Here is a 13,847-nt window from a genome sequence, read left to right on the forward strand (position 1 = left end):
CCTGCAACAGATCGATTGGGGTTATGTATGCACAAGAAGTGTGGATGAAGCGACCCACGTGGAATAGATCAGAGATGTGCCCTTTGAGTGCCAAATGGGGTGTAAATTAAGTGGCAGTAACCTTTTGCTCCTTGGCCTGTGTTGATACAGCCCTCTACCCATTTCATTGGCCAGGGGAACTGAGCGCTTCCCCCCCAATACCGGGGGGGGGGGGGAGTTTTTGTGGCTACCTATGCTTTATTATTATTCCTTCTCCCCAAAGGATTCCATTCTTCTAAATAACCTTTCACCATTAAACTCTGCTAAAACAATTGTCTGCCAATGCTACGTTGCACTCGGAATCTCTCCTTCATGCTGTAATCCTGCCTCTGCAGCACATCTTTCAATTACATAGTCTAAAACTACGTCACCTGACTACTGCCTTGGGTAAAACACAATCTCCTCAGTGGCCCTGAATTCCCTGCACTGGCTCACAGTAAAAGAAAGAACAGTCTCCAAAGAATTCTGCCTCATATGTGTGCCACTTCATGGCCACTATTTCAAACAGCTTGAAAAATTGTTTTGTCCCTCCTTTCCACCTGCCTTAAAGCCTTGTGCCTGCCATCTGGACTTGGCTAACAGTTCAGATAAAAGAAATCTAGTGGTTAAGCTTTCCACGCAAAGTGCTCCTCTAACTTAATTCCCCACCACTACATCAGAGCCTGAGAACTTACCATCACACATTTAGAAGATCCTTAAATACCCCTCTCTTCACCTATCCATTTGGATGGTCTTCCTCATGGTGGCCTTCTCCAGACTGAGCACAAGACTTGCTTGGTCAGGCACCGAAGTCCAGCGGTGCCTCCATCATCCACAAGCTCAAGACCTTTGTCCCTTACAAAGCTTTGTCATCACAGAGACTTACTAGATGGCAGGAAACATCCATCACTACCCATCTCTCTTTGAGTGATCATCTGGCTCTCCATCATCCTGCAAATGTACTATGCTGTAAATTCCATTACTCTACGAATCCTTCCCAAAAAAGCTCAGAGGCCATAGCAAGGTGGTCGGAAGCACTTGGTGGCTCATGAAAATAAATGAGGTCAGCTGAAGTGGAGATGAGAACTGGAAGCAAGATCCCCAGGTATTAGATATCACTGGAGGAAGGAGATCTGCATGATGTGCACGGTGGTCTGGGAGACATGAGTCTATAGAAGGGTGCCTGGGTGTGAGATCTTCAGAGTAGACGATGTGCTCTGGGAAACGCATCCACCTGCATTAAGATGTTCTCCGAGGTGTGATTGTCCTAGGAGAGGGTGTGAGCTTCAGGGATACTGAGACTTGGTGGAGATTTGCAGGCAGTGACTTGCTCTGACAAAGGCGACCTTTGATGTTCTCAGGTGGGGGGTTGTGATGCTATTAATTGTGTTTGACCAATGACTTTGTGTTTCACCACTGCGCATATTAGTTGCTCAATGTTCACCAGTAGCACATTATATGTTTTGTTCAGTTTAGCCGCCTATTGGCTTTGACATGGCATTAGCCATTACATTTTGTATTCAGTTTAGCCGCCTATTGGCTTTGACATGGCATTAGCCATTACATTCTGTATTCTGCCTATTGGCTTTGACATGACATTAGACATTACATTTGATATTTAGGTTAGCTGCCTATTGGCTTTAACGTGGAGTTAGACATTGCAGTTGAAACATCGCAGATGTCTGTATTCTTCCAAGCGGTGTTTTTCCACAAGATGAACCAAGCTGTTTTCTTCACACCAGACTAGACCTGATAAGAGTACATTTGGTGTTTTCCTTTCTGCTCAGGCTTGGGAAGAGGAGAAGTCTAGGAGATCTGGCCAGTCTCCAAAGGCTTGCGTAGTTTTCCTGAGTCTGAGAGGAGGGCCGGCACGCTTTTGTAAGGATGACTCGGGGCTTCAGAGATTTAGATTCGAATCTGCTTGACTTCAGGGTGGAACTAGGCGCCAGTTGTCAGTCTCCCGTGTGGGTAGATAATCTTTCTCGCAGTTGACCGGAGTCATCAACCTGCAGACCCCAGAAAGATGAAGCTGAAGATAGGTCTCACACGGTGCTGAATTTTATTTTTATGCTTTGCATTGAATATCTTATATATAATCTGCTGTGTACATTGCAACTGAGAAGTACTGTGATATATTTTGTTTTCATTGCTGCGACTACTTTTACTCATTTGAACGTGTGCTTGAAGTCTATTAATTTGTCTCAAGAACTTGTGGGTGGGGAAGAATTAACAACAATAAAGGTCTTCTTTGAACTCAGAAGTGCATTCCAGAGAGGTTCTGTAAGCTCTGATACGAGAAGTAGGAAGGCAGAACAGGGGTGCATACATGCTCTCCAAGAAAGATCCGCAGGCTCTAAATGTGCTTCTCGAGACAGAGCAGCTAAGACACATATGGATGAGAGATATGCTGGTGATGACAGGTCAGCTGTTAAGAGTGATACGAGGGACAAGTGTTGGCATTGAGAGAGGTGCGGGGACAGGATTTGCTCTCTGAGAGAGAATTAAGATCACGTTAGTCTTATATTGTGGTGGTATAATGTAGGCGGTACTTGCTATGGCTGCATCAAAAACAGTGTTTACGCATTCGGCCATGAGTGTAAAGCAATTCACTGTGCAAAATGTAACAATAAAACCCCTGTGGCTATATTCTTGCCATGATCGCTCCTGTGTTTCCGAAGTTGAGGGTAGTAGGACTTACACAAAAAGGAGGCCACCGACCTCTAAGGGAACAGTTGTGATTTGCGGTTGTACATCTCAATATATTCTTTTACTAAAAACTCTTTTTAGGTCTGACTTGGACACTTTAGATATATCTTCTGCCTTATGTTTTCCAATAATTAATTGATTTAAAAAAATAGATGTGCTGAGAATATTTAAAGGAAAAGCGAGAAATATGGCCCTATACTCCACTCTCCTGTGTCTGGTGTCTATATTAACTTTGAGACCAAAGGTTAAGTGGCTTGTAAATTTTACTAGATCCCTGTTTTTTTTTTTTTTGGACTACAGTACCAAATTACCCTACTCATTATGTATTTTTATATTGAAGGTTTATTTTGCGGCGGTTGGCTTGAAAAAGTTGTTTGTTTTTTCCAGTGTGGCTAACAATGGGCACTGTTTGGAATTGCAATGTTAAGGTTTTGTTTACTATTGGTAAATAATTTGTTGATAGGGTGACGCGGGGGTGCGCTGGCATAGCACAGAGGCTGGACGTATTCCGTACTCTAGCAGGGTGACGTCCTGACTGCGCCTGGCCAGCCTAGCACATGCTTGACTAGTGAGGCAAGTAAAGGGCCTTTTTCTGGCCTTGGCACCTGGAGCTTGAACCTCTTAAATTCAGAGAGGCGCTGTCCTTTCGGCTGGTATGGTCCAGCCCTCTGTGGCGCTGGTATATGCCGTGTGGTCAGAGCGAAGGGAGGTATATTTTGGTGCCATGGCTAGAAGGACCAGCCTCGCTTTTTGACCGCCGAGGTGTGCTGGTTGGCTGTGGTTAGCTGAATCATTGTTTACGCTGTGCCAGAGCCCTTTGCTCGAGAATCTGTCTGTGTGCTGCCAGCAGATTCCCCACTCTAGCTTCGGTTTGCACTGGTTCTCTCCCGTACTCTTCTTCTGCTTGGAGGTGTCTGGGCACGTCCAGCGCAGTCCTTCAGGATGAGCCAAAGGACTGTTGAGCAGGTGATAACCAGATCGACGAGCTCTGTAAAACTTGTTGCTGGAGGCCTGGCATGGCTGCTGGGAACTGATCGTGCCAGTTTGTTGTTTTCTGCTTGTTTGTGCTAGGAGCAGTGGCCCTTTACATTTTGACATGTGGTCTCCCAATAAATCGTTGCTGGAACCTGGGGACTCCCACTGAATTAAAGGAATCTGGGGATGCCCAACTAAGTCTTTACTGGAAGCTGGGTACCCTGGCCTAAGCATTTTTGATGATTTGAACCACAAAACAATAGACAAAAAAATATACGTTTCATGAACCCCCAACAGTCCCTGGACCATGGATTGAGAACCACCGTTCTACAGCGCCTGACAGCATTTGTGTATGTGTGCTGGTGATCTATGCCATTGTGCTTCACACACAGGGGTGGTCCGTATCTGGAGTGTGGATTTATTTTGTAAAATCATCCACTAACAAAATGTCACAACTCATTAAAACGGACAGCCTCACCCTACTGACCTCACATCTCTACAAAACAGACCAGATGCTGGTCTCGGGTGGAAAAGGTTCAAAGATCATACTCTGGATTACACAAAGGTGCCTAAAAGCCAACTAATGGTAGAATGCACATTGTACTGTGGTGAAGTATAACGTCAGGCTGTCACACTTTCATTTCCCATGAAGTTCTCCTATGTGGTCACATCAGCATTATTTATTGTTGTATTGAGAACATAAGTTATCTCCAGCAAAACCGTTCGGAGTGAACAAGTCTTGCTTTACTTGTGAATTACCTTTCCTGAGGTTTTGTGTCCTGCTGTGAATCCCACCGCATTACTGGAGGGGTTAACACTGGTGCATTGATAAGGCTGGGTTTGCGGAAGTGAAGGGCTTGTGAAGTATTAGAACTGTAAAACGCGCTGGAGAGGGGTAGTCGAGGGTAATGGTGCACGGCGCTCACGGGTAGAATAGAAGGAAAAACCTTTCTAATGTGGCACACTACCTCACAAAAGCGGGGGTCCCCCAAGGATCAATCATCTCACCTTTGCTTTTCAACATCTACATGAGTTCTTTACCAGAACTGATCAATGATTTCCATGTCACATGCTACAACTATGCAGATGACACACAAATACTACTTAAATTAGAATGCACCAAAAACATTGAAAACTCACAAATCTTCAGTTGCCTCCGAGCCGTTGATCAGTGGATGGCCTGGAGCCATCGCCAACTAAATACCTCCAAAACAGAAATACTCATATTTGGTGACTGGAAAAATTATGACCCTCGGTGCGTCTGGTCTGACTATCTCGGACCACCTCCTCAATTATCCAAGGAAGTTAAAAACCTAGGAATCACCATGGATTCCACGTTAACTATGAATGCCCAAGTGGACAAATTAGCACGAACAAGCTTCATCACCTTGAAGACTATACGACGCATCTTCCTGCACCTCGGATTTCCACACAAGGTGCAAGCTACTATCTCACTTGTACTATCCAAACTGGATTATGCCAATGGCCTCTACCTTGGATCATCTCTATCTATTATGAAAAAACTACAACATATCCAGAATTCTGCAGCCAGGCTACTATTACATGGAAAGCCGCAAGCCCACATCTCCCCCTCCCTTGAGAGCACTACACTGGTTACCTGTTGCCAGAAGATGCACTTTCAAGCTGCTTTGTATCACCCACAAAACTATACATGGAACAGGGCCGCTTTTTATCAGAAACAAAATTACCAAATACATCCAACAAAGGAACCTCCGCTCAAGATTGGCACCCTGCCTTAGAACACCACCATACAAGAAAAAGACTATAGGTGGTACATCCTTCTCCGTTCAAGCAGCCCAACTATGGAATTCATTATCCACAACTATAAGAGCCACAGATAACTTTCTTGTCTTCAGAAAACTACTCGAGTTGGCTCTTTCCTTCATAACCACAATATTCAAACCACTATGGACTGCATATGCCTATGTTGATAAATATTTTTTTCAGATTGTCTATATTTCTAGTTATGTATAGTTCTTTAGAAAATATGTATCGCTACTATGTCATAACAATAAAATACACACACACACTCTGTAAACCTGTTTTACTAAGTATATTTACCCATGGTTCTAATTATGTATGTGTATATGTTGCTTCTGTGCTTGGCATGTTTGTGGGCCATTGCATGGCTTCTGGGTGGGTTGTTATACTAGATATCTATGAATTCCTGCTATCATCTTATCACACTTATCTACCCATCATCATATGTCATGTCTATCAAACTTTCCTCCTTTCTCACTCTGACTCATCCCAAATCCTTTCTACTACTTTCATCTCCTAAATAACTCTGCCTAAGCTCTTCCCTCCGCTTCCACATCTAACTCGCCAAACCTCACACTACTATCATGACCTCCCACACAACCCTACTAAATTCTCCCGCATTTATCTCACCCTGCTACTATGCTCTCCCTAACCCTTCCACGTACTCTTCCCTCCTCCATCCCCCTTTACTCATCCCAAGCCTTTGGGTTGAGTAAATGAAGGATATACTCCCAATTAACACTTCTGGATTTCTTTCATCCTCCACCCCTCCATTACTCCAGTCAATCTAACTAACAAACTCTCATATCCGCAGCTCAAATTAACTCATAATAATACTAAAACTGTACTCCGTATTTTCTGATACTAATTCTTGTTGGGTTCCAGAGTAGCGTGCTACTCGCCAAAAAGCACTTTGATGCCTCATCAGGGGTAGTAAGCGCTATATAAATACGATTACAATAAAATAATTGACAATGATGAGGGATAGTGACTTTTTTCTATTCTGTGTGTGCTACATTACAGCATAATTATGAATTTACTTCATTGCCAGATAGCTTACACATTTCACAAAAAACCTATTGCAGGACGTGCTCCATAATTTGCATATTTTTTTCACATAATTTTGCCATCCAGGCCACATAAGCCTAGCTACCCTGCTCTGACTATTGTGAGGCTCTGCAGAGCAGTTTAAGAGCTGTCATTATGACGATTCATAAAGTAAGGCAAAATCGCATTCAGAAGGTTCGTGTCTATTAGTTATTTCACTGTATAAAGTAACTGTAACGTGCAACATGTTAAGTAGTAAACAGTGATTTTTCTCATACGACTTTTATGCTACTTTGATCAAATTTGACCTTGCGCTGTAATAATAAATGTGACTGCGCATTCATTTGTATCATTTTGCACTAAATAACATGAATTATTGTAATTATTTTCAGTGTGTGTGTGTGTGTGTGTGTGTGTGTGTGTGTGTGTGTGTGTGTGTGTGTATATATATATATATATATATATATATATATATATATTACACATAAGTGACCCTTCCTCTACCATGATTCACAGGGCAGCGGCAGGCTTCATTTGAAGGGAAATTCAGCTTTCCTTAACAAAAGTTAAATCAATGATTACTACATAATTTCTCTTTCTTCAAGTGTTGGTAAAGGAATACACTTTCACAATGACTGTGGTGATCACAGAGCATTAATCAGCATATATATAAAAAAAACCTCACCCTTGCAGGCCAATCCTTGATGCAGCCATGTCCCAATGAACCATCCACAATGTGTGAAAATAAACACTGTGTGCAGCATTCTGACCCCATTAATTTAAATACACTGGCCCACACTCCATCTGATTTTCCCATTTGCAGTCTTGTTAAACCTACTGTATGATGGCCATATACTCCAGAGTGCAGTTAGTATTGTAGTATTGGCTCTTCCCCTGTGCCTGGAGAGCTGCTTTCGCTTTGAGGATTTCTTTTTTACATAAAGCATTTACCAATTGCAAGTGTTTTAAGGGGAGAGCCGCAAGAAATGACTCTGATTAGGTAACTGTGACGAGTGCTACAATACCGCTGATCGAGTTCACGCTGTTGTGCCTGTTCGCTGTGCGCGCCATGGCTGCCGTGTAACCCTAAGAGGGGAGACAAAAGAAAAAAACATAGTTCTCCCACGCTAATGTACATCGGCAGTCGTGCAATAATCTGTGTAACACGGGCAGTTTGCAAGGTGTGACGACAGCCTCATGGCGAGACGAACCTAAAGCATTTACCAATTACATCAAGTGAGTTTTGAAAAGACAAACCCACAAGCCATTGAAAGTGATGGGAGTGACATCGGTGTGGTTAAAAGGCCAGAATACTTACAACCGGTCAAAGCGCTTGTGTGCTCGACCTAAAAAACTGAGCTACTGTCGTCTCAGCCTCACACCAATGTGGTGTGCACTTCACAGGGCTCTTGCCTACACTGACGACAATACATTTTCTTGTGTCAGCAGTCCAGGTCTGCGAAGGGTGCACGGGGACATGGATGGCAAACTGCTGCAGAACAACCGATCTGTCATTCAATGGCTAATGCAATATATTTACAGCAGCAATGATGACATCACGATGAAAGTCGAACGTGTTAGGTCACTGAAGGGGGGGATCACAACCAGCTCTGGCACTGAAGCAAAATGGCTGTTCTTTATGGAGAATAATGTGAACTTTAATGCACCGACTTCTTTCTATAGCTACACCGATAACTGTGTATGGAAGCAGGAGCGAGCCATGCGCACAGCAAGCAGCTGCCAGCCTGACGAAGGAAACACAAGAAGCTCTAATTTATGCAGTTCTGATTACGTCATCTTTGCCCTGGCCACACAGCAGCCTCTTTCTGACTGTCAGCCCCACTGCCGAAGTAATCCTCCGCTACACAAAGCCCTCTTTAGTCTCGCGGCTGCTGGCAGGCCCCGCTCTCTGCAGAAAACCGCGCAAGGAATTTACAGAAGCAGTCGAGATCGGAAACGGACTTCCCAGGGACCTTGGGATTGCTGATTAGTTTGAGTGCAGTACTTTACAGTAGTAAATATTATCCGTTCTAGACTCTGGTGACCAGTGTGTGCCACATGTCAATGCACATGCAGCAAGGACGCCTTCGGGTCTGCTAAAGCAAGGACATAATGGCCGGAGCTGGTCATTAATTCAGCTGGACTTCAGCCAGTTTTAGTTTGTTTAGGAATTATGCAACTGCCCTCTCACTTTTGTTGAAGTAATTCACAAAAGTGATTCGCTCCTTGTAGTTTCACTTTTTTTTTTTTTTCTTTTTCTCCTCCACTTCAACTAATTACAATGGCTACTGGGTCTTCGAAAAAACAATACATATATTTTTTTTTTAAGAGTTTCTGTTGTAATCACAGCCGCACCAACTAGCGCGATTTTTTTTTTTTTCTTTCTAAAGGCAAAGCGTTCCCTCTGCCTTACACGTCCATTTGGTAGCGTTTATTTTGTAAATCGGGACGGTTTTGTTGGTGTATCTGTCATCTAGTAATTTGGGAAACTTGTAATTGACAAGCTAATGTTTAAGTGCCAAACTTTACATTTTAAGTGAATGTACTCTTGCACTTAAAATGCCCCATCATTTGTCCCGTTGCTGGGTAGGCCATAAGTTGCTACCACTGCCATAAATTTCTGTTGCATGTTGGCAAATAGCATCGCGATATAATTTAACGACAGCAGCTCTGTCTGTAATAAACGACTTCACAGAGACAGTTTTTAAGAAGAAAGTAATATTTCAAAGGAACATCATAGGTGTAAACAAGACCGTGGTGTTAATAAAAAAATATGTATATTATGGGGTTAAATACTTTTCTACCATCATATGAAGGGCCTTATGTAGAAAAAATACAGGTTTGTGTGCAAGGTGTGCTGTTTGTATTGGAAGTGCTGGTTTGTGTGCTGGGGTGAAGCCCAGACAAAAGCTTCTGAAAAGTGGATGCTAACTAAACATACAAAGCAGTAGAGAACTTTGGAAGGTGTTGTCAAACCTTTTCAGTGATTGTTGCTGATCATTGTTTTTAATATACATTTATTGATCAAAAACTGATTATCAGTAGGATCTTCTCCAGCCTTATTCTTTACTTTTTACTGTACAGCGAAGTCTGACTGCTTGTAATTGCAAATCGTCCCTTTTTGAACAATTGGCGTGGGGCAGGAATAGTGCCGTCACTCGGAAAGCCGTATGCAAAGGATTGGGATTCGAACCTTGGTCAAATTATTATCCGATTCTGCACTGTAAAAGAGGAACTCTTTTCTTTCCAGTCTCCACTCCCCTCTCCTGTTGACCAATAAGGATCCTTGTTAAGAGGAAGGCATGGAATCCGACACTATCCCATATTAACAGCACTCACAATTGGAACAGCATTTTTTTGAGCTGGTAAAACTGCTTTAATACCAAAGATCTTTGGAATTCTGCTCCTTCCTTCACAACATTCTCTAGAATCAGATAGACCATTCAGTCAAGATGCCTTCCTGATCCTTAAGAATTCTTCTGTATTTTACTAGCAATGACAAGAGGGCTATTTCCCAATGGTGGTAATGGGAGAGGTATAGCGTCTGATCCAGTGTGGGGACTAGCAGAAGTGTCTTGCACTTGTATTTAACTGGTTTGCAATTTTCAGTTCAGTCTTTATTTCAGCATCACGCCATAAAAGACAGATAAAGACAACAATAAGAACATTAAAGTATGGCACTAACTTGAGGCAAGTTCGCTCAAACAAGTATTAAGCTAAAATGCCAGTTACATCACGTTAAAATAGTATTAGATTCATTCATAAAATCTACAGTAGAAATAATTCAATACTAAAATGAAAACCGTGCATAACTCCCTTTAGCAGTTGTTAAAAGCAATTGTCTAAAACATGGAACCATTGTGCAAATATGCTACAATAATACAGTTAAAAGGGAGTTAGCAGCCACCTCCCGAGCACCCAGTGAATAGTGAATATTCCCTATTCTTACGCCTAAGTTGCTTCTCTACATATTATAACAAGCATTTGCAATGCAACGGGTCTCGCGTTTGCTCATGTTAGAGCTGATCGCGTTGTAAACTCCTAACCCGACTTTTCACCTATCGGGCTAAAGTGCATTTATGTAAATAACCCGAAAAAGTGAAATTAACTACGTAAAGTGCTCGACTTCTGCCAAGCAAGATCGTGCTCGTAAATTAGAGAAAAAGAAGTCCACAAGCCTGATGGAAAACAGCGAGCCTCGCATGTTTTCTGTACTTGGTCGCTGCACTCGGTGGGCTTGCCACCGGAAAAGGCATGACGTATGCGTGCCTTCGACTAATGAAAGCAAGCAGATTTTATTAGGCAAGCCCACGAACCAATAAAAAACACTGACGTGACGTTGACAGGGCTCCGAGCCCTTTTCTAAACACTAAAGCGTCTCGCTGCGATACGCATGCAACGCAGGCTCAACCCTAAAAAAGGGTCATTGGGCAGTGCTAGTCTGCTTATGCACCACATTGTAAATAGGAATTTTAGAAAACGCAAATACAATAGGGTGACTTGTATCTATTTCCAAAATCTGTAGGCCTGTTTATGCTGAAGGGTACCAAAATTCCTACACATGGGGACAATCCACTTTCTTCTAGACTTGGTATAAGCGTGACAAAAGAAAAACACGCGGACTTTTGTTTCATTAAGTCCACCGCACGAGAGAGAGAGACCTGATTTTCAGTAGCTCCTGAACTTGCCCATTTGGAGGTGTATAAGAGCAGGGGCAAAGTGCAGAACCTAAATTGAACATACAATTTCCAGGCCAACCTAGGTTCGATTTCATCTAGGAAACCATCAAGTCTGTGAAAGTCCTTATTCTCTATAAAACTGCCTGTCAGTGTTCCTAAAGAAGAGCTGGCCAACATTAAATTTAAAACAAAGGTTATGTACCCTTGGAAAGACGGGAACAGGCCGTGCAAGGATCATCCCACATACTGTCTCCCGATACTCGTCAGAGCTACCCTGACATGACTGATCCATGCTAATTTGCCAGCACCCGCATGCCAAGATTTCTTCCAGGGCTATCCGGTAAGAAGACAGTTTCGGGGTAGGCCCCCCTCTTCTCCAGTATAATATGGGCCTGCGGGCAGTCTCCTCAGAGATTGGTTGAATCCCCAGCTCAAGCCTGAGGGGAGCAATTTCCAGTTTACTGGGAACCTTATTACATTGTTGTTAGGTTGAGCATTCGGTTGTTTAACCCTGGCCTTCCGTTTGTGTTTTTACAGGATAAAAATGGGGCTGGAGCAACAGAGTTGGAGAACTTAAACTCGGACCGCCTGAAAGTTCTGCAGTTAGATGTGTGTAGTGAAGAACAAGTCGCTCAAGCAGTGGAGTTTGTAACTAAAAACCTTAAGGAACCTGAGAAAGGTACACCGCCACTATTGGATTTCACCTCTGAGTTTTTGCGGGAAAGAATACTTGTATCTCATATGTCAATTGTAGAGACCGCTTGCCATGATCATCTGCTCAGCGCCAGGACGGCCTGGGGGGGGAGGGGCAGCACAGCTGTTACTGCTTTACAAATCAGCTCGTTCCTTCATTTTTCATACCCTAACCCGGTGTGGTAGGGTTACTGATTGCTGAACTGGTTATAGTTAGGGTGACCACCCGTCCGTAAATTTCACGGACTGTCCGTAATTTCGCCCTGCTGTCCGTTGTCCGTGATGAAAGCTTTAACGGACGGCATTTGTCCGTAATTTTAGCCTTTCACCTAAAGGACAACGGAGGCAGGGCGAAATTACAGGCAGACGAGTTTCCCCAGCTGGGCTGGAGGCAGGGGGTCTCCTGTGCTCTGAGGAGGGAGGGGCAGACAGATAAGAAAAGGCCTTCTTGCCAGGGGGTCTCCTTCCCTAAAGACATGCAAATGTGGGCATCTGGTAAATCTCCAAATACAAAGGGGCTTGAAAACCTGCATTGACTTTACTAAAAGGAGTCACTTGAAGTTTTCTGGTGGCAAAGATATTTCTTTCAGAGAGGTATTGTAATGGTGTTCCAAGGTGAGCTGTGGAGTGTGTGGTTTTAATGGAGTGTTATAATTTTTTTTTATCCTAGGTATAAACTGTATATTATTCAAATCTGTATTTGAGAAGCACTTTTTTTTTATTTAACCGAAATGTATTTGTGCATTTTGTAGAAGCCTTTATTATGATGTAATTTTATTTTTCACAGTTCTTTCAGGTACCTCGGTACCTCATAGTACTAACAAACATTGGCAAAGCCAATAGGTCTCACCTATGAAAGAGTTATTGGCTTTGCTAATGTGTTTTAGCCATTAGCCCTGTTATACACCAGAGTAGCTGCTGTTCAGCATGGCTTAAAGCTAAAGGCATAGTGGTGTGGAGTGGAGTGGAGTGGAGTGGAGTAGAGTAGCATAGGAGCAGTGGCGTAGAGCCCAGTGGTGCAAAGTACAGTGCAGTGGGGTACAGTGCAGTTGTTTAGAGTGCGTTAGCGTAGAGTGCAGTGGCATGGAGTGGCATGGGACAGAGTAGAGTGGCATAGAGTGCAGTGGAGTAGAGTGGCATACAATAGAGTAGCAGAGAGAGCAGTAGTGTAGAGTGGTGCAGTGGCATAGATTGCAGAGTAGACTCACCTTGCAGGGAGTGCAGTGGTGTAGTGTAGAGTGGTGCAGAGTGGGGCAAAGTGCTGTACAGTGGAGTGATGCAGAGTAGAGTGACATAGAGTGCAGTGGCATAGAATGCAGTAGTACATAGTACATTGGTGTATAGTACGGTGGTGGAGAGTGCAACACTGCAGAGTAGAGTGTCAGTGCAGTGATGTAGAGTGGAGTAGAGTGGCACAGAGCAGTGGCGTAGAGTACAGTGGTACAGAGTAGAGGGCAGTGGTTTAGAGTGCATTGGCGCAGAGTGCAGTGGCATAGAGTGGCATGGGATAGAGTTACATAGAGTGCAGTGGAGTAGAGTGGCATACAATAGAGTAGCAGAGAGTGCAGTAATGCAGAGTGGTGCAGTGTCCTAGAGTGCAGAGTAGACTCATGTGGCATAGAGTAGAGTGGAGTATTGTAGAGTGGTGTAGAGTAGAGTATAATGCCTAGAGTCCAGTGGCATAGAGTAGAGTGGTGTAGAGAGCAGAGTTGCAGAGTAGAGTGTCAGTGCAGTGCTGTAGAGTGGTACAGAGAACAGTGGCATAGAGTACAGTGGTGCAGAGTAAAGGGCAGTGCAGTTGTTTAGAGTGCACTGGTGTAGAGTGCAGTTGCATAGAGTGGCATTGGGCAGAGTAGAGTGGCATAGAATGCAGTAGAATAGAGTATATTGGTGCAAAATGCAGTAGTACAGGGCAAAGTGGTGTAGAGTATAGTGGCGGCCAGAGCA

At 43.5% G+C, this 13,847-nt stretch overlaps 1 protein-coding gene across 1 annotated transcript in view; it reads left to right on the forward strand.

Annotated features, from left to right (window-relative positions):
- The window catches only part of LOC138265445 (D-beta-hydroxybutyrate dehydrogenase, mitochondrial-like), a 58,173-nt gene that overhangs the window by 22,550 nt on the left and 21,776 nt on the right, over positions 1-13,847 (forward strand). Inside the window, exon 3 of the mRNA XM_069213158.1 lies at positions 11,745-11,886. Coding sequence (XP_069069259.1) covers positions 11,745-11,886 — 142 coding nt within the window. The remainder of the gene's footprint in view (positions 1-11,744; positions 11,887-13,847) is intronic.

This window comes from Pleurodeles waltl, chromosome 11, assembly GCF_031143425.1.
Source record: "Pleurodeles waltl isolate 20211129_DDA chromosome 11, aPleWal1.hap1.20221129, whole genome shotgun sequence".
Taxonomy (NCBI): domain Eukaryota; kingdom Metazoa; phylum Chordata; class Amphibia; order Caudata; family Salamandridae; genus Pleurodeles; species Pleurodeles waltl.